Raw genomic sequence first — 25,526 nt, 5'->3', positions numbered from 1 at the left:
AGGCAATATATATTCTGCCATTTGAATCAATATCCAGTCCTAATCTGTTCACATTAAACATAGACACATACACAATTTCTTTTTTTTAGTTTGTTTTTTTTTTGGGGGGTCACATCTGGCAGCGCTCAGGGGTTACTCCTGGCTCTGGGCTCAAAAATCGCCCCTGGCAGGCACAGGGGACCATATGGGATGCCGGGATTCAAACCACCGTCCTTCTGGATGTAAGGCAAACTCTCTACCTCCATGATATCTCCCCGGCCCCACATACACAATTTCTAAGTTTAGGAAACCTATTTTATCATGTAGATTTTTTGGGGGGAGGGCATACCCGGCAGAGCTCAGGGATTACTCCTGGCAGGCTTGGGGGACCATATAGGATGCCGGGAATCGAACCCAGGTCTGTCCCCGGTCAGCTGAGTGCAAGGCAAACACCTTCCCACTGTGCTATCATTCCAGTTCCTCATGTAGATTTATTCATTCCCCTTTGGTGGTGCTTGGTGTTGTTCCCAGTAGTGGATTGGGGAACTGGGTGGCTCCAGGGACTGAACAGGGGTCACCTACATGCAAGGTAAGTTCCTTAACTCCCGTGCTATCTCTTTGGCCCTGTATGCCTTTCTTAAGGGCTCCAAGAGTCAGAAACTCTGTGGATTCAGTGAGGACACTGTAGCACTTTTTTTTTTTTTTTGGTTTTTTTGGGCCACACCCGGCATTGCTCAAGGGTTATTCCTGGCTGTCTGCTCAGAAATCGCTCCTGGCAGGCACGGAGGACCATATGGGACACCGGGATTCGAACCAACCACCTTAGGTTCTGGATCGGCTGCTTGCAAGGCAAACACCGCTGTGCTATCTCTCCGGGCCCGGACACTGTAGCACTTTTTGTGGTTACAATTTCTACCTGAAGGAACAGGAACAAATCCAGAGGCTGGGCGTACTGGCCTGCAAGCACAGGGTCAGAATTTCAAATGTCTGGTGTCTCACATGTACTGAGACAATCCCAGCTCTGCCGTCTGCCTGGTGCTGACCATTAGGACTGCTCATGATTTCCAGTGCACCTCAGGGAAGTGTATCGAAGCACAAGAATGAAGTGACTCAGGTGTGCTCACCATGATCAGGAAGTGCAAGCCCCTGCAAGCATGGCAGGAAACCACAGTGAGTGAGCATTGCAACTGAACCAAAGAGATTATTAACATCTCAAAGACTAGATATAGCATGAGCGATAGTATACAGATTTAGGCACTTTCTCTGCATAAGTCCCACTGTGGTTCAATTCTTAGCACTACATATGGAAAGTCTGTAGAAAAAGCAAATTGAAAAATAGCATCCCCCAAAGAGAAAAGTGTCAAGAGAGATTAAAACAACATGATGTCAAAATCCTTCGAAAGATCAGCTAAAGACAGAAAAGAAAAGATGGCAGGGATGCAGCCCAGGGGTACTTGCCTTGCATGTATGAGGCCTAGGGCTTGATCACTGGCACCACCAAAAGACAAAACAAAACAACTGAAAAGAGGCTCATAGCAAACAGAAGGTGAGTGATAGGCTGAGAGGAGTTTCAGTGGAGGGACGGGATCAGAGGAGTGAAGAGCAGCTGAGGAAGTAGACAGAGCACTTCTTTTTCAAAGAAGTTTGGAGTTTCTGAGAAGATGAGAACCTGCATAGATAATACATAGTGTTCAGATGATAAAATGCCTCGTGACTCAAACTAACCTGCAGTAATAGGTAAGGGCAAGACTGTAAGACACAGGGGCCGGAGATTTAGCACAGTGTAGGGCATTTGCCTTGCATGCAGAAGGACGGTGGTTCGAATCCCGGTATCCCATATGGTCCCCTGAGTATTGCTGAGAAGAGATCAGGAATGACCCTGAGTACCAGCAAATATGGCCTGAACATTGCTTCTGAGGCAAAGATAATGGCAGAGTTATAGAATAAAAGAGTCTTTCTTATAATTCTCATAGAGTATTTAGATAAAGTTTGTGGGTAGGGAACTTGCCTTGCACACAGCTGACCTGGGTTCGATTCCTGGCATTGCATATGGTCTCCTGAACACACACAGGAGTAAGTCCTGAGTACAGAAATAGGAGTGCCCCTTGAGAACAGCTATGCAGTGGCCACCAAACCAAAAAAAGTATTTTTCTTAGCATGCATGAGGCCCTGGGTTCGATCCCCAGCACCTCCACTTGCTTGGGAAAAAAAGTATTTTTTTTTTTTTATTTTTGGGCCACACTCAGTGATGTTCCTGGCTCTGAATTTAGAGTTCATTCCAGTAGGCTCGGGGAACTATATGAGATGCTGGGGATCAAACCCTGGTTGGCTGTGTGCAAGGCAAGCATTCTACCCACTATACTATTGTCCCCTCCCCACCAAAAGTATTTTCTATTAAATAAAATAGCCTGTTGCCTTCAAATGTAGCAAAACTAAAAGTTGTCAAGATCACGGGGCTGAAGAGATAGCATGGAGGTAAGGTGTTTGCCTTGCATGCAGAAGGATGGTGGTTCAAATCCTCGCTCTATCTCCGGCATTGCATATGGTTCCGTGAGCCTGCCAGGAGTGATTTCTGAGTGCAGAAGCAGGAGTGACCCCCAAGTGTGGTCCAAAAAAAAACAAAACAAAAATTTTTTTCAATTTTTTTTTTCGTAAAGGATGGTAATGCTGCTTTGTACATATGGCTGTGTTTCCCTGCATAAGGTGGACTGGTTTCCTCAAAAATATATAAATAAATAAAAAGGCTGGGGATAATCTGGGTTCAATCCCTAGCATTTCATATGGTCCCCCAGGGTTCACAGCCAGAAATGTCAGGTATGGCCTATACACAAAAACAAAAACAAAAAAATTAAAGGGTTGGGACTAACCTCAAGCATAGAGTTTTGCCTGGTACATTTAAGTCTCTGGGTTTGATCTCCAGCACCATTTAAAGTACGTTTCATTCCAGGAATGCAAGGATGGTTTAACATACATAAATAAATCAACATAATATACCATATCAACAAAAAGAAAAATAAAAACCATAAGATAATATCAATAGATGCAGAAAAATCATTCAATAAGGTCCAACATCCATTCTTGATAAAAACTCTCATCAAGATGGGATTGGAAGGAACTATTCTCAATATAGTTAAGGCCATCTACCACAAGCCAACGGCAAATATTATTCTCAATTGAGATTTCTAAAAGCCTTTCATCTAAAATCTGGTAATACAAGACAAGGCTGCCTGGAATAAAGACAGACTCTCAGATCAGTGGAATAGACTTGAATATTCACAGAGAATGTGCCCCAGATAATTTTTGATAATTTTATCAATAATTTTTTGATAAATAAATGCAAAATGGGACAAGGAATTGTCTCTTCAACAAGTGGTGTAGGCACAACTGAGCAGCCACTTGCAAAAAAGCAAACTCAGATCTCTAACACCATGCACAAAGGTCAAATCCAAATGGATTAAAGACACTGATATATCAGTCCTGAAACCATAAAGTATATAGAACAACATCTAGGTAAAACACTCATGACATTGAGACTAAATAGTGCCTAGGATACAAAAGCCACCCACAGAATGGGAGAAACTATTCACCCAATACCCATCAGATAAGGGGCTAATATTCGAAGATATAAAAGGTACTGACAGAACTTAAAAAGAAAAAACATCTAACCTCATCAAAAAATGGAGAAGAAATGAACAGCACTTCCTCAAAGAAGAAATATAAATAGCCAAAAGGCACATGAAAATGCTCCACAACACTAATCATCAGTGCGATGCAAATCAAAATAACAATGAGGTTCCATCTCACACCACAGAGACAGGCACACATCACAAAGAACAAGAACAATCAGTGCCGTGCCGGTGGAGATGTGGAGAGAAAGGAACTCTTATTCACTGCTGGGGGGAATACTGTCTAGTCCAGCCTTTATGAAAAACAATATGGAGATTCCTCAAAAAACTGGAAATTGAGCTCCCATATGATCCAGCTATACCACTGCTAGGGATATACCCTAAGAACACAAAAATATAATTCAAAAATCCCTTCCTCACACCTATATTCATTGCAGTGCTATTTACAATAGCCAGGCTCTGGAAACCACCAAGATGTCCTTCAACAGATGTATGGCTAAAGAAACTGTGGTATACACACACAATGAAATATTATGCAGTCATCAGGAGAGATGGTCATGAAATTTTCCTATACGTGGATGTACATGGAATCTATTTTGCTGAGTGAAATAAGTCAGAGGGAGGGAGAGAGAGACACACACACAGAATAGTCTCACTCATCTATGGGTTTTAAGAAAAATAAAAGACATTATTGTAATAATGCCCAGAGACAATAGAGATGAGGACTGGAAGAACTGGCTCGCGAAATGAAGCTCACCACAAAGAGTGGTGAGTGCCGTTAGAGAAATAACTACACTGAGAGAAATAACTATACTGAAAACTATCATAACAATGAGTAAGGGAAGTAGAAAGTCTGTCTCAAATACAGGCGGGTGTTGTGGGGAAGGAGGGAGATTGGGGACATTGGTGATAGGAATGTTGCACTAGTGAAGTGGAGTGTTCTTTTTATGACTGAAACCCAGCTACAAACATTTTTTTAATCAAGGTGCTTAAATAAAGATATTAAAAATATTAAAAAAAATAAAATAAGAAGAGTGAGGGGCTGGAGTGATCGGTAGGGCATCTGCCTTCACACAGCTGACCTGGGTTTGATTCCTGGCATCCCATGTGGTCCATTCCCCCCCAACCCCCTGCAAGCCTGCCAGGAGCAATTTCTGAGCACAGAGCCAGGAGTAATCCCTGAGCGAGCTCCTGGTTCTATGCTCAGAAATTGCTCCTGGCAGGCTCAGGGGACCATATGAGATGCCAGGATCCGAACCACTGTCCTTCTGCATGCAAGGCTAACGCCATACTTCCATGTTATCTTTCCGGCCCCTCTTTCCACACATTTTTAAGTTTGATCCAAAAGTGTCTTAAAGGAAAACATTTTTGTGGAGGGGGGCTACACCCAGTGACACTTAGGGGTTATTCCTAGCTCTGCACTCTGAAATCACTCCTGGCTTGGGGGACCCTATAGGATGCGGGGGATCGAACCGTGGTCTGTCCTAGGTTAGCACGTACAAGGCAAATGCCCTACTGCTCATGCCACCACTTGCACCACTGCTCCAGCCCCAAGGAAAACATTTTTAAAGTTATAAGTATATTTACAGAGCAAAATAAAATTCTGTCCTTTATAAAATTAGGGTTAAAATATTTTTTCTTATAAACAAATACAATTTTTTTTTCTTTTTTGTCTTTGGGTCACTTCTGGTGCTCAGGAGTTACTCTGGGGTCTGCACTAAGGAATTACCGAGGCAGACTCTTGGGACCATTTGGAATGCTAGTTATGTGCAAGGCAAAGGTTCTATCTGCTGTTCTAGTGCTCTAGCCCCACAAATAAGATCTTGAAAGAAAACCTCTAACTCCAATACAAACATGTAAATATATGTTTGTTTGCTTGCTTGCTTGTTTATGGGCCACATGTGATGATGCTCTGGGGCTATTCCTGTATCTGTGCTAAAGGATTGCTCCTGGCAGTGATCAGGGGACCAACTGGGGTGCTGGGATAGAACTTGAGTAGGGCCCAAGCATGGCAAGTGCATGGCAAACACTGTAATATCTCTTCAGCTCTACATTATATTTTGTAAAATATTGATTCATATTTGTAAAAGTATAGGCTGTCAAGAATGGGCCACACTTACATATAATATATAAAAAAATGCTTAAAAATTTAAGCATTTTCTGTGTATCATTTTTTATCATGCTAAGTTCCCTTAAGTATAATTGCATTCAGCTGTTTTAATGGCAAAACCTGGGAAATAAGTACTATTTATCATCATTTTCATTTTATAGGAGGAACTATTAAATCCCGTTATAGACAAACTATTGTAAATTATAAAGATATTATCTCATACTATGAATTTTAATTACTTTTCAAGTCAAAACAAAAATTACTGCTTGAGACATGCTAGAGTGAACTTATATAAACCTGGCAATGGTATAGGAAAATAAAAAATATTAGTTTCAAAACAATGTGAATGTACTCTAAATTACTGAGATTCAAAATGGCTAAAATGATGTGTTTATCTTTTATGTTGTTGTTTTGGAGTCACAGTAGCAGAACTCAGGGTTTACTCCTGATTCTGTGTTCAAGGGTCACTCTGGGTGGGCTAGGGGGAACCATATGGAATGCCAGGGATTGAACTTGGGTTGGATATGTGCAAGATCCTGCATGCAGTCCTACCTGCCATACTAACTCTCTGGGCCCAGTCACTTCTATCTTTTATCACAATAAAAAGAACACAGGTGTGGCTGGGGAGAGGGCTCAAAGGGCTAGATAGCATGGACTACACACATAGACTCCTGGGTTAATGCTATACATGCTCCTTGGGGGCAAGTACTGTTGGGAGTGGCCCTTAAGCACTGTGACAGTATCACTGGGTATGACCCCCAAAACAAGAAAAAAGATACGGTTTTCTAGAAAAAAAATTGAAAATATTCTCTGGGTGGATCACAGAGGCAAAACAGGAGGTAGGGCTCTTGCCTTACCCGAGTTGACCCTGATTTGATCCTCTGAACACCATATTGTCCCCTAAGCCTTACCAGGAGTGCACCCTAAGCGCAGAGCCAGAGCAAGCTACAGGCTCTGCAGGGTGTGACCCACCCATCAGCCCAAGAAATTTATTTGGGGGTCAGAGAGATAGTAGGCAGGGTAAGGTGCTTGCTTTGAAAACAGCCCACTCTTGTTCAATCCATGGCACTACATATGCCCCACTTTCCCCTGTCCAAACAGTACTAGGAATGATTTCTTAGCAGAGAGCCCTGAGCATTGTCAGGTGTGGCCCCAAACCAAAAAGAAAATAATCTTTAGGGGCTGAGGGTCAAAGGCTGGAATGCCTACTTTGCATGATGGAGACCTAGATTGGTCCCTGGCACCACCTGCTTCTCAAGTACTGGAGAGACAAGCTGGGAGTAGGTCCCCAACAATGTTGGGTGTGTCTCAAAAATTAGCTAAATAAAATTAAAAATACATATTTTTATGTAGAATTCATTACAATAGTCATGGTGAAGAAGGTTTAGTATATTCCTTTCACTATATAAAGCATAGAGATATTCTCTAGCTTATGAATTAAAATCAACACATATTCTACAGAAGTAACTCATCATAAAAATATATACACACACAAATATAGTATATATATGTATAATCTTTAAATTTCTATCTTTAAACATAAAATTTCCAAATTCTTTATAACAATGTAATCTTTATAACCAGATAAAATCAAGTAGCAATGAGAATAGATCTGAGGCCTGGACATCACATCTGAAAATCTACTCAACATATACCAGTTAACTTTCTTCCTTCATCTTTATTGATTGTTGTATGTTGTTTCATTAAAGTACTTTTTTTGTTTTGTTTTGTTTTTGAGCCACACCCGGAGGTGCTCAGGGGCTACTCCTGGCTTTCTGCTCAGAAAAAGCTCCTGGCAGGCACGAGGGCCATATGGGAGTGGGAATCCAAACCAACCACCTTAGGTCCTGAATCGGCTGCTTGCAAGACAAACGCCGCTGTGCTATCTCTCTGGCCCCATAAAGTACTTTTTTTTTTTAAAATAAGAAGTGCATCTATGAAAGTAGGATCTACAAAAGTATTTTAGCTACTGTATATTCAATGACAAGAAAAGTAGAATACTTTGGAACCCTTAAAAATAAAAGAGAGGGGCCGGAGCGATAGAACAGCGGGTAGGGTGCTTGCCTTGCACGCGCTCGACCTGAGTTCGGTCACCGGCATCCCACATGGCCCTCCGTGCATGCCAGGAAGGCGTCCTGAGCAAAGCTAGGAATAGCCCCTGAGCATAGCCGGGTGTGGTTAAAAAAGACAAAAAATAAATAAATAAATAAAATAAAAGAGAAATTGGGGTTGGAGTGATAGCGTGGAGATAAGGCATTTGCCTGGCATGCAGAAGGTTGATGGTTCGAATCCTAGTATCCCATATGGTCCCCCGAGCCTGCCAGGAGTGATTTCTGAGCATAAAGCCAGGAGTAACCCCTGAGCACTGCCTGGTGTGACCCAAAAACCAAAATAAATAAATAAATAAATAAATAAATAAATAAATAAATAAATAAATAAATAAATAAATAAATAAAGAGAAATTTATAGACACATGCTGAGACATGAAAAGATACTTTGCAACTGTCTCTGGTAGGTCATATCCACCACTAAAAGCTATTACTGAACTCAATCTTCGCTCGAAGGGTCATTTTAATGAATCATATAATCCAATCCAAATCTTAAATGATACAAATGACTACTCTAATTTACATTCAGGAGCTTAAACTCTTGTTTTTTCTTCTTTTTAACAAATTCTGTGAATCCAACTGCAAACCATGTGTTAGTCTCCTTCCTTACCTTCGAGGCCTGGTCCGTGGAGACATCATTTCATTTCCAAGGATGTGATATCTCCGTGCTTCGTGTAACAGCTGATAGCACTCGGGAGAATTCTGGATCAATTGGTCCACCTCAACTGTCTGAACAAAGTAGTTGGGATGCAACAGCGGCAGTCTCACGTGTGTTAGGAGCTCGTGTAACAGGGGCCGTCTCAGGTCCACCGAACGATAGACCCAACGCATGACAGCCTCAAACACCATCTCCTCTTTGCCAATAACAAGTTCATCGCTGCAAATATAATCGATGAGCTCATCTTTGTCGAGCTCCAGAAACTCCTCATGCTGGGACACATCCTCAAAAGTCTGTAAGGCAAAGTGCTTGCATTTGGTGAAGAGGGTTTTGAGTGAATGGGTATCAGCAAAACGCTGGATTCCTAAGCAATTGCATGGATCTAGTTGCTCCTCCAAAAACTTGGCGCAGGCGTCGCGGAGGACACCAATCTGAAAGAGGCTGGACGTCTCGAAGAGATACTGAACATTTTCAGTCGTGATCTTTACCTTTCCTGTATAGACATACTGTAAAAAGCATTCCATTGCCTCAGCTAAAATGCCATTTATCTCAACCAACATCTCTCGGCTTTCTCGGTGGTCGTTACAAAACATGGCTCTGAAGTAGCTGCTGCAGGCAGAGAGAACAGCTCGATGACACGGAAATTCTTTTCCTTCCACGCAAATGATGACATCTGTGAACAGCCGGCTATCTCGGAATTCATTAAAGATTTGGAGTATATTTTCAGCATGGGATGATCCTGAAGAGAAGTCAAAAAACTCATGACCTGTCAGAGATTTCGGGTCCATTTCAAAAACTTTGCGCTTAGTTGCTGGGGAATCACGCACCCCAAGATCCTCTCTGTTTAGTCTTCGTCCCAATATTAGTACCATTGTTACATCGGTTGACTATATAATCGTTGAGAAATGTCTGCGATCTTCTTTATGTGGCTGAAGTTAAAAAAACAACATACACACATTCACTATTCAAAGTATACGATGTAACACTGCAGTAAAATCACATGATACATTTCATGTAGGACAGAGAAGGTCCATTTTTAATAAAAATTGATAGGAATTTGCAATGATTAGAATATTTTGGGACTTTCCCACGAGCACTCCTGAAGACCCCCGCCCCCAACTGAAAAGATATTCTGTGTCCTGGGAATGATGAAGAGCCTTACCATCCGCGTTGCACAGCTGGGTTTCCTCTATGGACAGTGAAGTCAGAATGCAGTAAGACAGTATCTATACACAATCAGAGACTATGCAGCCATAAGAAAAGATGCAATCAGGCAGTGTTCTGAAACCTGGACAGAACCGGAGGGTATCATGTTAAAAAGTAAGGCAGAGGGGCCGGAGAGATAGCAGGGAGGTAAGGCATTTGCCTTGCATGCAGACGGTCGGTGGTTCAAATCCTGGTATCCCATATGGTCCCCTGAGAGCCTGAGCACTGCTGGGTGTGACCCAGAAACAAACGAACAAACAAAATAAGTCAGAGGTAGAAGTCAAAAAATGACTCACTTATATCTGTGATATAGTGGTATACACAGTGACAAGACAAAGGAACAGAAGATTCAAATGATGGTTCAACCCTTGGTCCTGGATTACAGAAATGGAAATGCCAAGGAAGAACAAATGGGGAAGGAGGTGAGAGATGAGGAGACTGAGGGCCATGGAAATTTCGGTTGGTATAAAGGTGTAGGTACATCAAAGCCAAAGGTGTCTAGTGTAAGCAAACACCAACCCAAACTGTAATTAGTGAATTTAAATAAAAGTAGTTTGCTTTGGGGCTGGAGAGATAACATGGCAGTAGAGCGTTTGCCTTGCAAGCAGCGGACCCAGGACCAAGGGTGGTTCAAATTCCGGCATCCCATATGGTCCTCTGTGCTGCCAGGAGCGATTTCAGAGCAGATAGCCAGGAGTAACTCCCTAGAGCTGCCGGGTGTGACCCAAAAACAAAACAAAACAAAACAAAACAAAAAAAGGAGTTTGTTTAGATGGGTGGGGGAGGAAAAGAGGGAACTTTGGCTTACTGGTGGGTAGTTGACAATAGGGGTAGGTATGCAGTTGGAACAACAAATGCCTGAAACTGTTTTTTTTTTTGTTTGTTTGTTTGTTTATTTGCTATACCCAGCAGTACCCAGGGATTACTCCTGGCTCTGTACCCAGGAATCATTCCTGGTGGGCTTGATGCCAAGTATCAAATCCAGGCTAGCTACATGCAAAGTTAAGTGCTCTATGCTCTAAGCTGTCTCTCTAGTCTAAATTTCTAGAGAGAATTTCAGCCCTATCAGTAGTAAAGAAGTTTAGTGCTTAACAGGGAGTCCCTTGCTGAAATATAAAATAAACAATGGGACAGGATTCCTCTACAAAGATGCTCAAGTAACAAAATATTTGCAAGTGTGTAGCCTCCCAGCAAGCAAGCACCACAGCCCAGTGTGTGAGAACCAGAGCCATGCCTGGTACAAGCCCTCATCAAGGCAGCAACATTATGAAAGGAAAAAATACAACCAAAACTGCTTTTAAAATTAGGTAGCTAGGGGCTGGAGAGGTGGCACTAGAGGTAACGCATCTGCCTTACAAGCAGTAGCCTAGGACCGACCACGGTTCGATCCCCCTCGCATCCCATTTGGTCCCCCAAGCCAGGAGCGGTTTCTGAGCACATAGCCAGGAGTAACCCCTGAGTGTCAATAGGTGTGGCCCAAAAATAAAAACAAAAACAAATAAAAGAAAATAAATTAAGTAGCTAATGTAACAATGACACAGGCAAGTGTTAACCAGATGGTAAGTGAAAAATCAGATCATGTAAAGCAAATGCTAACAGACATTTTGTTATTTATTTGTGGGTTATCTGGCTGCTCCCAGCAGGGCTTGGGAATGGTTCCTGGTTCAGTGCTCAGAGGTTGCTCCTGATGACTCTTGGACTATGTGGTGCTAGGGACTGGACCAGAGTAAGCTATGTGCAAGACAAATAACTTACATTCAAACTATCTCTCTGGCTTTAATATAGATGAAACTTAAAAAAAAATTATTGGGGACAGGAGGAAGAGCACAGAGGGTAGAGAATTTGCCTTGCATGTGGCTGATCTGAGTTCAATCCCCAGCATTCCATATGGTTCCCCAAGTCTGCTAGGAGCGATTTTTGAGCAGGCCCAGAGTAACCACTGAGCTCAGCTGGATGTGGCTCCAAAATAAAAACAAACAAACAAACAAACATTATGGATTAGATAACACAGTTGCAACAGTGTTAAAGTCTGTAATACTGATATACAAAGTTCTGCAGCCTTTTACCATCCAAGTGACCATGAATCTCCACCACTGGTTTGATTATGTTTGATAATCCTGTAATCCAAGGCTCAAGAGTTTTCATTGTCCAACATTGCCTATTCCCTTGTTTTAGAAAATAGGTATTTTATATGTCAGAGCTTCTATGGGTTAAAAAAAAAAAAAAGAAAAGAAAAGAAAGAAACCATGTTTGTCAAAATGTCTTTTTTTGTTTGTTTGTTTTTGGGTCACAACCAGCTGTGCTCAGGAGTTACTCCTGGTTCTGCTTAGAAACTGCTCCTGGGGGGCCGGAGAGATAGCATGGAGGTAAGGCGTTTGCCTTTCATGCAGGAGGTCATCGGTTCGAATCCCGGCGCCCCATATGGTCCCCTGTGCCTGCCAGGAGCAATTTCTGAGCCTGGAGCCAGGAATAACCCCTGAGCACTGCCAGGTGTGACCCAAAAACCAAAAAAAAAAAAAAAAAAAGAAACTGCTCCTGGAAGGCATTTGCCTTGCATGCAGAAAAATGGTGGTTTGAATCCCGGCATCCCATATGGTCCCCCGAGCCTGCTTGGGGCGATTTCTGAGCATAGACCCAGGAGTAGCCCCTGAGCACTGCTGGGTGTGACCAAAAAAACAAAAAAAAGAAAAAAAAAAGAACTTGCTTCTGGCAGGCTCAGGGGACCATATGGGATGCCGGGGATTGAACTTGGGTTCGATCTACACACTGTGCTATTGCTCTGGCCCATAAAAATGTTAATACAGTTTTTCTATACTTGCTTCTCACGTTTATATATATATATTACTTATATATATTTATATATAAAGTCCTGCTCCTCTTTGCCAACAAAAAGCATTCTCAAAACATTCCTCAGATAATTAATTAAGGAATAGATAAAAACACTTGCCTATCATTTCTCATCTCCTTAACTAGATATATGATTCAAAATGCATTTGCAAGAGACTTTAAAGAATACAGTAAAATTTTTCAAGCCCATAATAACTTATGCACAGACCCTTTTCCAATTCTTTACTTCTTCTTGAGTCCAAAATTTAGACATTTTGGATAATTCTGGCAATAAAAGAAGGCTTAAAATATCAGAGATAAAAACAAAGCAAGGGCTGAAGCTATAGCACAGTGGATAACGTATTTGTCTGGCAAGCCTAGATTTGATCCCTGATACTTATATGGTCCTTTGAACTTGCTAGAAGTGATTACTAAATGCAGAGCTAGGATTAAGTCCTGAGGACTGCTGGTGTGATCCAAAAACCAAAAACTAAATGAAATGAAGTCGAATCAACCAACCAACCAACCAACCAAAAAAGTCTACCACCAAAAATCTAAAAATCCCTAAATAAAAATGAGACCAAAAAAGTATGCCATCCTACATTAGTAAGCCACAAATGAAATTGAGACAACAGAGTTAACCCTCTTAATGTAAAATTCTAGTTTGTATATCCTATTAGATATTAAGTTACCCCATTTTATATTTGAGGAGGGCCACATACTAGGTGATGCTCAAGGCTTACTACTGGCTCTGCACTCAAGGAAACATTCTGGTGGGTTGGGGAGTCATATGGAGTTAGGGATGAAACTGGCCAACGCTGGTTGGCCGTGTACAAGGCAAGTACCCAAATTGCCGTATTGTATCTCTGATTCCAAATTACCCCCATTTAAAAGTCTTTTCATGGGGCCGGAGAAATAGCATGGAGGTAGGGCATTTGCCTTGCATGCAGAAGGACAGCGGTTCGAATCCTGGCATTCCCATATGGTCCCCGGAGCCTGCCAGGAGCGATTTCTGAGCATAGACCCAGGAGTAATCCCTGAGCGCTGCCGGATGTGACCCAAAAAACAAACAAAAAAATAAAATAAAGTATAAAAGTCTTTTCATGACATAACAAGCAAAAAAATCAAAAGTTTCAAAATAAAGAAGCTATTCATTCTCTATATGTGTATTTTTCATATTATTTATTCTTATTTTTGTCCTTTTCCTCAATCTCCCATGACCCTGTTCAAATATCACTAAGTATTTCCAACTGCTGTCTACTCCCTTACTGTACGTACTCAACTTTCTCATTTTGATCACTATCATCAATAGCAAATAATTATTGCTTGCTTACTGCTATCAGGATATCCATTAAGCCTGAATTTCAGAGATGTAAGATATTGCTGCTGAGGTATTTTTGTTTGTATTTTAAATATAGTTAAGGAAAGGTATATATGGGCTGGAAAGAGTATATTGTGTTAAGGTGCTAACCTTGCAACATAGCCAAACCTGGGTTCAATTCTAGTACATATTGTTGCCCAGCTCTGCCAGGAGTATCCCAGAGCACAAAGATAAGCCCTGAGTTCAGCTGAGTATGGCCTCCAAAACTAACAAAATAAACAAAAAAGCAATTCCTTTATAATGCATCATTTTCAAACTCCTATAACACAGGTAGTAGGCATGTACCAAATATGTTTTTCAATTTGAAGCTATCTCAATAGCAGCTCAATACACAGAAAACCATCTGCTCTCCATAGAAGTGAATTATTACTATGCCTAAATGTTAACTTTTTGTTGAAGAAATGATGAAAAACTCAAAGCATAAAATGTCACAAATAATATTCAATTTTAATAACTGTTCATGCTATAAATTAACAAGTGATATGGAGTATGTCATCTTAATATTAATGCTTTACTAATATAAATTCAAATTATAATTTGCCACAAGTAAACTTCATAATAAGAACTTATTCTTATTTTCTTAACAGCTTGATTTACATTCTTATTGCATTTCAGGTTTGAAAATTCAAATTAGTGTCACTTTGGTGATATAATTACTTGTATCAGGAGCATAAACAGTGAGCCTCTGCCTCCACATATTTTTTAAAACATTTCCTCAGCATTTAAATGAAAATGCACTCAATACAAAACAAAATAGCATACTGAAGAACTAAGAATTTCACTTTTAACTGAAATGGACAAAAACAGGAAAACTTAAAATATTCAGCTTTCTTCATCTAGAGATCTGTATCAATTGTCATAGAAATTTGTATGTATAAAGCCTATTGAGTGAATTAAACATTGATGTAAGATTCAGGTAAAACTACATAGAAGTTTTGTGTCTGTATTTTGAGGGGGAGAGTTGGGCCACATCCAGTGATGCTCAGGGTTACTCCTGGCTATGTGCTCAGAAATCATTCCATCAGACCATCTGGGACACTAGGGATCAAACCCAGGTCAATCCTGGGTCAGCTGTATGCAAGGCAAATGCCCTATCACTCTGGTGTGACCTGGCAGCTCAGGGGTTACTCCTGGATCTGCACTCAAAAATGATTTTGGCAGACTCGGATGCCTGCCATATGGGATGCTGAGATTCGAACCACCTTCTGTCCTGGGTCTGCTGCATGCAAAGCAAACACCCTACTGCTGTGCTATCTCTCGGGCTCCAAAGTTGGCATTTATTTATTTATTTATTTATTTATTTATTTATTTATTTATTTAGTTTTTTGGTGCCACACCTGGTGACGCTCAGGGGTTACTCCTGACTATGCACTCAGAAATCGCACCTAGCTTGGGGGAATCATATGGGATGTCAGGGAATCGAATTGCGGTCAGTCCTAGGTTAGCATGTGCAAGGCAAATGCCCTACGGCTTGCGCCACCACGCAGACACTTTTTGTTTTTGTTTTTGTTTTTGGGCCACACCTGGCGGTGCTCAGGGGCTACTCCTGGCTGTCTGCTCAGAAATAGCTCCTAGCAGGCACGGGGAACCATATGGGACACCGGGATTCGAACCAACCACCTTTGGTCCTGGATCGACTGCTTGCAAGGCAAACACTGCTGTGCTATCTCTCCGGGCCACTGACACTTTTTTTAAATGCCTCTGAATAAGTAAACTTTAAGTGCGTTTATGGGCTACGCCCAGCATACTGAGGGGTTACTCCTGGTGGGGGTCTAGGGACGATATGGGATGTTGAGGAGGTAATGTAGGTTGGCTACATGTAGGGCAAGCTCTTTAGCCAATGTACGATCACTCCAGCCCCTCTAATTCCTTATTGGAATCACTAAGAACATATTTACCTACCATAACAAAAATCAACTATGGCCTTACATTTCTTTGTTGAGGAATTGTCCCTTGTCTACGAGAACCTCAAATGTTTAACACACATGAAAGAAAATAAAACTATTTAGGAGCATTTAAACAGTGAATCAAACAGGAGCTGGCACTTGCCTTGCACATAGCTGGCCTGGGTTCTATCCCAGATATCCCATATGGACTCCTGAGCTGCCCAGGAGTTATTCTTGAGAGCAGAGCCAAGAATAAGCCTTTGGCAATGGTTGGTGTGACCCCCAAACCAAACCAAACCAAACCCCATCACATTAGTCTCAATAAAAATTATAAAACAAAATAAAACCCCCAAAACAAACCAAGCAGTATGTCAGAGAAAATAGTATGATTCTATAACTAAGAAACTATATCCTCCCAAATCATGGGAGGAAAAAAAGTAAAGTTCTCCAGTCAGCATTTCTTTCCCTTATCTTACTCCAAAAAAAGTAAAAAAGAAAAAAAAAACCCAAACCTATAGGCATATAGCTGATTTTCTATGAGCAAAATTGTTTCTGACTTAATAGAATGAAATCTGTAAGGGCACTACTTAGTCCTTTGTAAAATTTTCAGAGTGGGGGCCGGGAAGGTGGCGCTAGAGGTAAGGTGTCTGCCTTGCAAGCGCTAGCGTAGGACGGACCATGGTTCGATCCCCCGGCGTCCCATATGGTCCCCCCAAGCCAGGGGCGATTTCTGAGCGCATAGCCAGGAGTAACCCCTGAGCATCAAACGGTGTGGCCCAAAAACCAAAAAAAAAAAAAAATTTTCAGAGTGAGTTTTTCTGGATAATTTCTTATGAACAAAACTACTCCTAAGTGAAATATATTTATTGACCTTAGAAGTGACCCATCGGGGCCGGGCGGTGGCGCTAAAGGTAAGGTGCCTGCCTTGACTGCGCTAGCCTCGGATGGACCGCGGTTCGATCCCCCGGCGTCCCATATGGTCCCCCAAGCCAGGAGCGACTTCTGAGCACATAGCCAGGAGTAACCCCTGAGCGTCACTGGGTGTGGCCCAAAAAAAAAAAACCAAAAAAAAAAAAAAAAAAGAAGTGACCCATCTTATTTATAGAAATTAAAAACAAATTTTTGAACAGGGTCCAAAATTCTCACAATAAAAGGCTTGAGCCCTACTGTTAAGTTATATCCCAGGTCCAGAAATAACTTCTAGAAGTTGTTATCAACTTTTTTTTTGTTTGTTTTGGGGCCACACCTGGCAGCACACAAGGGTTGCTCTTGGTATGCCCTCAGGAATTATTCCTGGCAGTGCTTGGAGGACTATATGGGAGGCTGGAGATCAAATTCAGGTCAGCTGTGTGCAAAGCAAATTAACCACTGTATCACTTCCTCAGTCTCAAGCCTATTTATTAACTTTTGAACATTTAGTATATAGTCATTAGGAAGTGTAGGGCATTTGCCTTGGACGCAGTTGACCCAGATTCAATCCCTGGCATCCCATATAGTCCTTTGAGCCTTCCAGAAGTGATTTCTCAGCACAGAGCCAGGAGTAACCCATGACTGCTGCCGACTGTAGCCCCCAAACCAAAACCAAACCCAATAAACTATGGTATACGTCACAATGAAATATTATTCAGCCATATGAAAAGATAAAATTATGCAATTATCTGATACATGGATGAACCAGGACAGACCATGATAAATGACATTAGTCAGAGGGAAAGAAACTGACACAGAGGGTCCGGGCGGTGGCGCTAAAGGTAAGGTGCCTGCCTTGCCTGCGCTAGCCTTGGACGAACCGCGGTTCGATCCCCCGGCATCCCATATGGTCCCCCAAGCCAGGAGCAACTTCTGAGCACATAGCCAGGAGTAACCCCTGTGCATTACCGGGTGTGGCCCAAAAACCAAAAAAAAAAAAAAAAAAAAAGAAACTGACACAGAATGATCTCTCATATATGGGGTATAAAAAATATAATGATGCTCAAAGACAATGGAAACAAAATACATGAGAACTAGTATTCAGTCAGAAACATGACACTTGAGGGGGTTTGGTAGTGAGACCAGGAGGAAGACATTCAACCAGGAGGAGGAGTTAGTGGTGCTGAAAGGTAATAAAGTGGTTAGAATAAAACACTGTCAGCAACAGTGCTATAAACCACATTGCAAAAACATAAAAAACAAAAAAAAAAACAAAAAAAAAAACACTCCACAATAACCCAAAACAAAATCATTTCTCCCAAAGGCAGAAGATAGGAAGCAAATGGGTATTGGTGGGAGGCATTGGTGGAGTGAAGTGGACACTGGTGAAGGGATGGATGTTGAAACATTATATTCTTGAAACCCAAACATGAATAGCTTTGTAATTTCACTGCTGACTAAAATAAATAAATGAGTATTTAAGAAAATCATCAAATTGTCAAGTGGCACTGTTTCAGTCATAATAAAAACAAAATCATACAAAAGGTATTTTTCACATGCATACTTTATTTTCATTAAACATTTCATTTTTAGTCCACCTCTAAAAGTTATTGAAAAAGGATGTCCTGGGGCTGGAGAGATAGCACAGCAGTGTTTGTCTTGCAAGCAGCGACCCAGGAATTAAGGTGGTTGGTTCGAATCCCAGCATCCCATATGTCCCTGGTGCCTGCCAGGAGCTATTTCTGAGCAGATAACCAAGAGTAACCCCTGAGGCAGCCGGGTGTGGCCCCCCCCAAAAAAAAATAAGAAAAAAAAGAAAAAGGATGTCCTTAGATTGGAACGAGAGAAAAGTAGGTAAAGCATCAATCTGGTCTTTGTATTGTATATAGTACCCTGGTGTTCTGAGCATTGTCAGTGATCCTGATGGCAGAACTAAGAGTAAGGAAAGGAAGGTGTGGGTATCTTTCACAAAAAAGGGTGTTGAGCACAATTTCTGTGTTAGAGGAAATATATTTATAGAAACAACTGAAGTCACTTATTCAATCAATAGTATTTTTTCTAGGATTGTGGGATTTAACTAATGGTAGAAACAAAAATGGAAGTCAGGGGCCTGAGAGACAGCATGGAGGTAAGGTGTTTGCCTTGCATGCAGGACGGTGGTTCGAATGCCAGTATCCCACATGGTCCCCCGAGCCTGCCAGGAGTGATTTCTGAGCGTAGAGCCAGGAGTAGCCCTGAGTGCTGCCGGGTGTGATCCAAAAATCAGAAAAAAAATAAATAAATAAAAAAAGAAAGTTAAAACAAAGGCATTTTAAAAAGCACTTAGTGTTTTAGCAAGTTGAAGAAAAGCCAGAAAAGTTTAAATAAAGCTGTGATGCTGACAGTCTTAACTCATAATAATAATTTATTCCTCCTGTTTCTGGCTAACTTGACAACTTTGAATAAGCAGACTTCTGACATGGTTTTTTAAAAACATTTTTTTAAGGTGAAGTGTTTCCATATTGTACTTATTTGGACATATTAAGTACCTTCAATGTATATATGATGAGGTAGCTCCAAATCACTGAAACTATTTCCTGAAGTGGTCGATTCAATGACATAAATATATATAGGAATGCATAACCAAAGAGAATTGTTTTTACTTAATTTCTACATTATGTAGGAAGCTCAATCAACCTCTCACAGGTTTATATTGGGTAAATTTCTATAGATTTGTTAACGAAAATGGGCTAAAGTGTGTGTTGAGGGCATAGATCAAAGGCAGAGGCTTGTTCTGCATGTGAGGTCCTGGGTTTGAAAACACACATGTATACAATGAACTAGGATAAACTTGGAAACTGCATTTTAACACTAAATGATAGATGCTGCACTATTTTTAATAGCCAGAATATGGAAAAAACCCACGTGCCCAACAACAGATGAGTGGCTAAAGAAACTGGTACATTTACACAATGGAATACTATGTAGCTACTATTAAAAATGAAGTCGTTAAATTTGCCTATACATGGATGGACATGGAGACTGTTATGCTGAGGGAAATGTGCCAGAGGGAGAGGGATAGAGAGAGAACAGTCTGACTCATCTGTGGAATATAAGAAAAATAAAAAAGAGTATGGCAGCTGCTTTCCTGCTTTCCTGCATGAGGCAGCGAACATAATCTCTTCAGAGTCCAGCACAGGGTAAGCTGCTCCACCCAATAAGGGTGGAGGCTGATTCCAACCGAGTGTTTGGGAACAAGAGAACCATTATAAAGGGCTGTTGCCTTGTTTTCTACCTGCTTTCTTGCGTGAGGCAGCCAAAAAGATGAAAGCAAGCATAATATCTTAAAGGCCCAGCACAGGGTAAGCTGTCACTGCCAATAAGGGTAGAGGCTGATTCCTGCCATGTGTTTGGGCACCAGAGCCATTATAAAGGGCTGCTGCCTTGCTCCCTGCCTGCTTTCCTGTATGAGGGGGCTAAGAAGGTGACAGTGAACATACTCTCTTCAAGGCCCAACACAGGGTTAGCTGTCTCTGCCCAATAAGTGGGGGAAGCTGATTCCTGCTGAGTGTTTGGGCACAGAGAGCCATTATAAAGGGCTGCTGCCTTGCTTCCTGCCTGCTTCCCTGCTTTTCTACATGAGGCAACCAAAAAGACCACAGCAAACATAATCTCTTCAGGGCCCAATACAGGGTAAATTGTCTTTGCTGAATAAGTGTGGAGACAGAGGAGTTTGGCTGCTCTGCTTTGCTTCCTGACCATGTGCATCTTCTATAGACCATGAACCTAACAACAACATGAAGTAAAAACCACACTATAGGGGCCGGGTAGGTGGCGCTGGAGGTAAGGTGTCTGCCTTGCAAGCGCTAGCCAAGGAAGGACCGCAGTTCGATCCCCCCCTCCCATATGGTCCACCCAAGCCAGGGGCGATTTCTGAGCACATAGCCAGGAGTAACCCCTGAGCGTCAAACGGGTGTGGCCCAAAAACCAAAAAAAAAAAAAAAACAAAAAAAACAAAAAAACAAAAAACCACACTATAAGTGTGGCAATGGGGAAACAACGTAGGCCAACACCATGTATAAAAGAATGAATATGGCAGTTCTGATGACCTGAAATGTACCAACCTAGACCTAGTTAGCCCCTCAGATAAGGAGTTTAGAGTAGAAATATGGAGGATATTTAGAGTGCTCAAAGGATGCATAGATTGAATTGAACAAAGTTAGAAATCAGAAAACTCCAAACTGAAATAACAGAATTGAAAAACTCAGTAGATGACATGAAAACCTCAATGAAAAGCCTCTCTAAAAGAGTAACAGCAGCTGAGGGCAGAATCAGCAAACTGAAAGATGAGATGCAGAACACCACCATACAGCAGAAGAGATTGGAAAAGACCCTTAAAGCAAATGATTGGACAATGGAAAAAAATCCTCAAAGAATGTGAACGTGGTGAACAGATGAAAACAGAAGTCCTTGACAAATTCAACAGAAACAATATAAAAATCATTAGAGTCCCAGAGACCCAGGAATAAAATCCCCAAAAAGAATCAATAATCATTACAGAGAAATTCCCTGAGTTAAGGACTGCATACAATCAAATCCTACATGCCCTAAGAATACCAGCTAAAAGAGACCTGAAGAAAACCACTCCAAGACACATCCTAATCACAATGATGAATCCCATAGATAGGGATAGAATGAAAGCAGCAAGACCCAAAAGGGAAATTTCATTCAAAGGAGCATCCTTAAGATTTCCAGCAGACCTGTCACAAGAAACCCTCAAGGCCAGAAGGCAGTGGTGGGATAAAATGGCAAAACTCAACTAAATGAATGCTTCACTTAGAATACTGCACCCAGCTAGACTCACTGTCAGGTTTGAAGGAAGCATACATAGCTTCATGGATAAACAGGAACTTAGAAACTTTACAGACTCAAAACCAACCTTAAAAGATAAAATGAAAGGTCTACTTTAAGACAAGATAAAAAAAGACACACTAAACTTCTACACAAAGATGACACTAAATCCCATAACAATTATCTCTCTCACCGTCAATGGGCTAAATGCACCAATTAAGAGACACAGAGTAGGAAAATGGATCAAAATGCTGAATCCAACATTCTGCTGCCTATAAGAAACACATCTGAATAGTCAGAACACAGACTCAAAATCAAAGTGGCAAGCACACATAGGGAAGAAGAGGCCTACATAACAAGGTTAATGACAGAGCTTATAAAATTAGAAAACAATCAACAAAATGAATCCAAAATAAGTAGATAGAAGAAAATAAAGCTTAGAGTAGAAATTAATGAAGTGAAAATCCAAAAAACAATCCAAAAGATCAACAAAAGCAAAAGTTGATTTTTTGAAAAAAATTAAACAAGATTGATAAACCACTAGAAAAACCCACAAAGAAAGGAAGAGAGAGAAACTTAATAAACTGGATTAGAAATGTAAAGGAGGTGATCACTACAGATAATAGAGAGATCCAATGGGTAATCAGAGTTTACTTTGAGAAACTCTATGCCATGAAACTATGCCATGATATCTAGGCCATGATATTCTGGAAGAAATTGGTATTAAAAGAAGAAAGAAAGAAAAAGAAAAGACATTATTGTAATAATGCCCAGAGACAATAGAGATGAGGGCCGGAAAGCCTGGCTTACAATACAAAGCTCAGCACAATGAGTGGTGAAGGCAGTTAGAGAAATGACTACACTAAGAACTACCAAGACTATGTTGATGAGTTAGAGCAGAATGCCTGTCTTGTATACAGGCAGGGGGTGGAGGAAGAGGGAGAAGAGGGATATTGGTGGTGGGAATTTGCACTGGTGAAGGGGGGTGTTCTTTCTATGACTGAGGTCCAACTATAAACATGGTTATAATCCTGGTGCTTAAATAAAGATTAAAAAGAATAATAATAAAATAAAATGCTGTGAGTTACAATACTATTAATGATGATTTTGTGTATACATAATTTCTTTTTTCAAGCAGTTTATTTATAAAAAAAAAAAAACAAAACAGTATGGCAATAATATCCCAAAGCAGTAGAACTGAACACTGGGAGAGCCAGCTCATGACATGAAGCTTGTTATAAAATGCGATGAGTTCAGCTGGAGCACTGACTGCAATGACAACTACCATGACAATGATAGTGAGGGAGAGAGGCAGAATGCCTGCCTGTCAGGGTGTTGGGGTGGAAGAGGGAAATGGAGGGACTTTGGTGATGGAAAGATCGCACTGGTGAAGGGTGGTGTACATTCTAAGACTGAAACCCCAGTAAGAAATTTTTGTAAACATGGTGATTAAAGAAAAATAAATAAAACGATTGTTGCTGTAGATTTTGCTATCATCTTTTCCATTTACAATATTCTCACAACATAATTGCAATCCACTCACAGTTTTAAAATTCATTCACGGGGTGGGGGGCCCGGAGAGATAGCACAGCGGTGTTAGCTTTGCAAGCAGCTGATCCAGGACCAAAGGTGGTTGGTTCGAATCCCAGTGTCCCATATGGTCCCCCGTGCCTGCCAGGAGCTATTTCTGAGCAGACAGCCAGGAGTAACCCCTGAGCACCGCCGGGTGTGGCCCAAAAACAAAACAAAAAAAAAAAAAACCAAAAAAACAAAAATTCATTCACCGGTTAGAAATTCATGAAAACAGTGCACAATTTGTCCATGGAAGAAAAAAAAAAAAACAACAACTCCCCTAAAAGGGAAGCACAGAAGCAGCTTGAACTTTTAGATTTCAAGTCGTCTTCTTTAGTTTACTTTTTTTTCAGTAGAACTAATTCTTTATCTTAGATGACAAGCAGATTTAAAATCCATTTCTAATATCTAATACAAAATCTAAAATCTAGCATCGAATAAAAATAAACCTCAGCAAAACCTCCGCCATCCAATATAGAGGTAGCTTCAAATTCTAAAGTGCTAGAGAGCAAAAACTAAAGCCATAAAATCCGCTATAACTAACTGTGAATAGTCTACTTTCGGAGGTGAGGCCGAGACACCTTAAAAAAAAAAAAAAAAGTGGCCCATAACTGGCCCTTTAAACATTGTTTACCGAACCAGCCAGTACAAACTCGCTCAGTAACTTCCCGTCCAGCATCTCTGCAGATAAGGCAACAGCAGTTTAAGGTGGCGGGGGAGGGCCTCCTATTTCCAGTTCGCAGAAGTGGCTCCAGGCCTGGGTGGACCACAGCTGCAGGGGTCACGCAGGGGTCGCGGGAGCGTGCACCACCAGAAGCCCCCACCGAGGGTTTTTTGCTGCTGCAGCAGCAGCAGCAGCCGGGCGGCGGCGGGAGCGCGCATGGCCGCGCGTCCTCCAGCTCACCTTCAAGGGGGCGGGGAAAATGGCGGGGCGGTTTCCCTAGCGACCAGGCACCACCAATCAGAACGCGTCTCGTCCCTTAGCCCCGCCCACAGCCGCCGCCGGCGCCCAATCCCGACGCTTTGAGCCGTCCAGGCTCCAGGGAGTGACGAGCGCTGGGGGGCGTGGCCGTGGGGCCCTAAATTAAGAAACTGAGCGGCCGAGTGGAGAAAGTGGGGAGGTTAGGCCTAGACGACGGCGGTGCAACGCCCGCTTCCCCGCCTACCCCGCTTCCCCTCCTCCTCCCCCAGGGGACAGTGGCTCCAGGGCCGGCTTGCCAGGCCGGCGCGGGCGCCACAGCCGTCCGTCGGTGGTAAACAAAAGGCTCGCAGGGGGTGGAGGCGGGGATAACGGTCAGGTGACAGCGATGAGGACATTTCGCAATCGCTGCAATGGGGCTGCTCTGGCCGGGCGCCCCGGCACCCCACCTTGACCCCGTTATTCCCCAACCCGACCAGAACAACGGTCCTCCCTTTCCCGCAGCGAAAAGAAGGCTTCCTGGAAGGGAGACCTCCGCACTGGCAGGACATCCTTCCTCCTTTTGCAAACCATAGTTAGCATGCGGGGCCCAGTTTCTTGTACCCCCGTCTTGCCAGCTGCACCCCGCCCCGAGGCGACGGGATGCCCGCACCTGCTTGCTACCCCAACCCTCTACAAAAATCCTCCTCCAGAGGAGCCAGCCAGCAGCACCGCGGCTCCAGGGGCGGTAGAACTACCGGGCCTGATTCTGGGGGAAGCTCTTAAAGGACTCTGGAGGCCCTTCGCCTCCAGGCAACGTCCTGCAGCCATCTCTCCGGAGAGGCCCCTCGATTTGCTCTGAATCGAAAAGGCGGGGTCCGCCTCTGGCTTCGCCCGGGAGACTGGGAACTGGGCCACCCCTCGCCTTGAGGCCGCTCCGGGAGCTGTCATCCCTGGGTACCTCTCGGAGAAGTCTCCAAGCGGCCGACAGCGGCTGTCCCCGCGATCCCTAGAGTTGCAGCTCGCAGCGCCCGCGCCTCCTCCAGCCGGACACCAAGCTCTTTTGCAGGAGCAGCAGCTCACAACAAAGAAAACATGTGACCGTCCGGGCCAAAACACTGAGCGTCAGCATTCCCGGACCAATCCAGTGCGTCTCCTAGAGCCGAGGCATTCTGGGAAATGTAGTTCCCTCCGGGCCTCTGGGTGTCCACGCTGCAGGGTGAAGGCCAATCTCAGACTGAGCTACTGCTTCGGAAACACTTGGTTTTTTTGGTCGCCACGGGCGTGAAGGAAATGCCTCCTGAGTTAGGAACCCAGGAGAAACTCGAGACGAATGTTTGTTGCCACGTTCCAGCGCAGAAGCACTTGACACGAATTTGCAGAACCATTAGATTTGCCATCAGGCTTCAGTAGCTATTCTGGGGTTTTAAAAAGGATTAGAAACGCTGGCTTTTTAAAGAAAGAACTGACTTTGTCTGCCAGTCTGTCACCTCATCAAATCCTAGATTGCTTTTTATTTGGAACGTTCTTGCAAATG

At 42.5% G+C, this 25,526-nt stretch overlaps 1 protein-coding gene across 2 annotated transcripts in view; it reads right to left on the bottom strand.

The window, feature by feature from the left end:
• The window catches only part of KLHL24 (kelch like family member 24), a 48,905-nt gene extending 23,840 nt beyond the window's left edge, over nt 1–25,065 (bottom strand). Inside the window, exons 1-3 of one of the 2 annotated variants that reach the window (XM_049775855.1) lie at nt 24,951–25,065; nt 9,644–9,769; nt 8,434–9,410 (exon numbers count right to left, since the gene is read on the bottom strand). In XM_049775855.1, the coding sequence (XP_049631812.1) occupies nt 8,434–9,353 (920 nt within the window). In that variant the 5' untranslated portion in view covers nt 9,354–9,410; nt 9,644–9,769; nt 24,951–25,065. The remainder of the gene's footprint in view (nt 1–8,433; nt 9,411–9,643; nt 9,770–24,950) is intronic. The other variant, XM_049775856.1, reaches the window with a different exon arrangement.
• Nucleotides 25,066–25,526: the final 461 nt, after the last annotated feature.

The sequence above is a fragment of the Suncus etruscus genome, chromosome 6 (genome assembly GCF_024139225.1).
Source record: "Suncus etruscus isolate mSunEtr1 chromosome 6, mSunEtr1.pri.cur, whole genome shotgun sequence".
In the NCBI taxonomy this organism is placed as follows: Eukaryota; Metazoa; Chordata; class Mammalia; order Eulipotyphla; family Soricidae; genus Suncus; species Suncus etruscus.
Note: the sequence above shows the minus strand (reverse complement) of the source record. Positions and strands in the feature narration are given on the sequence as shown.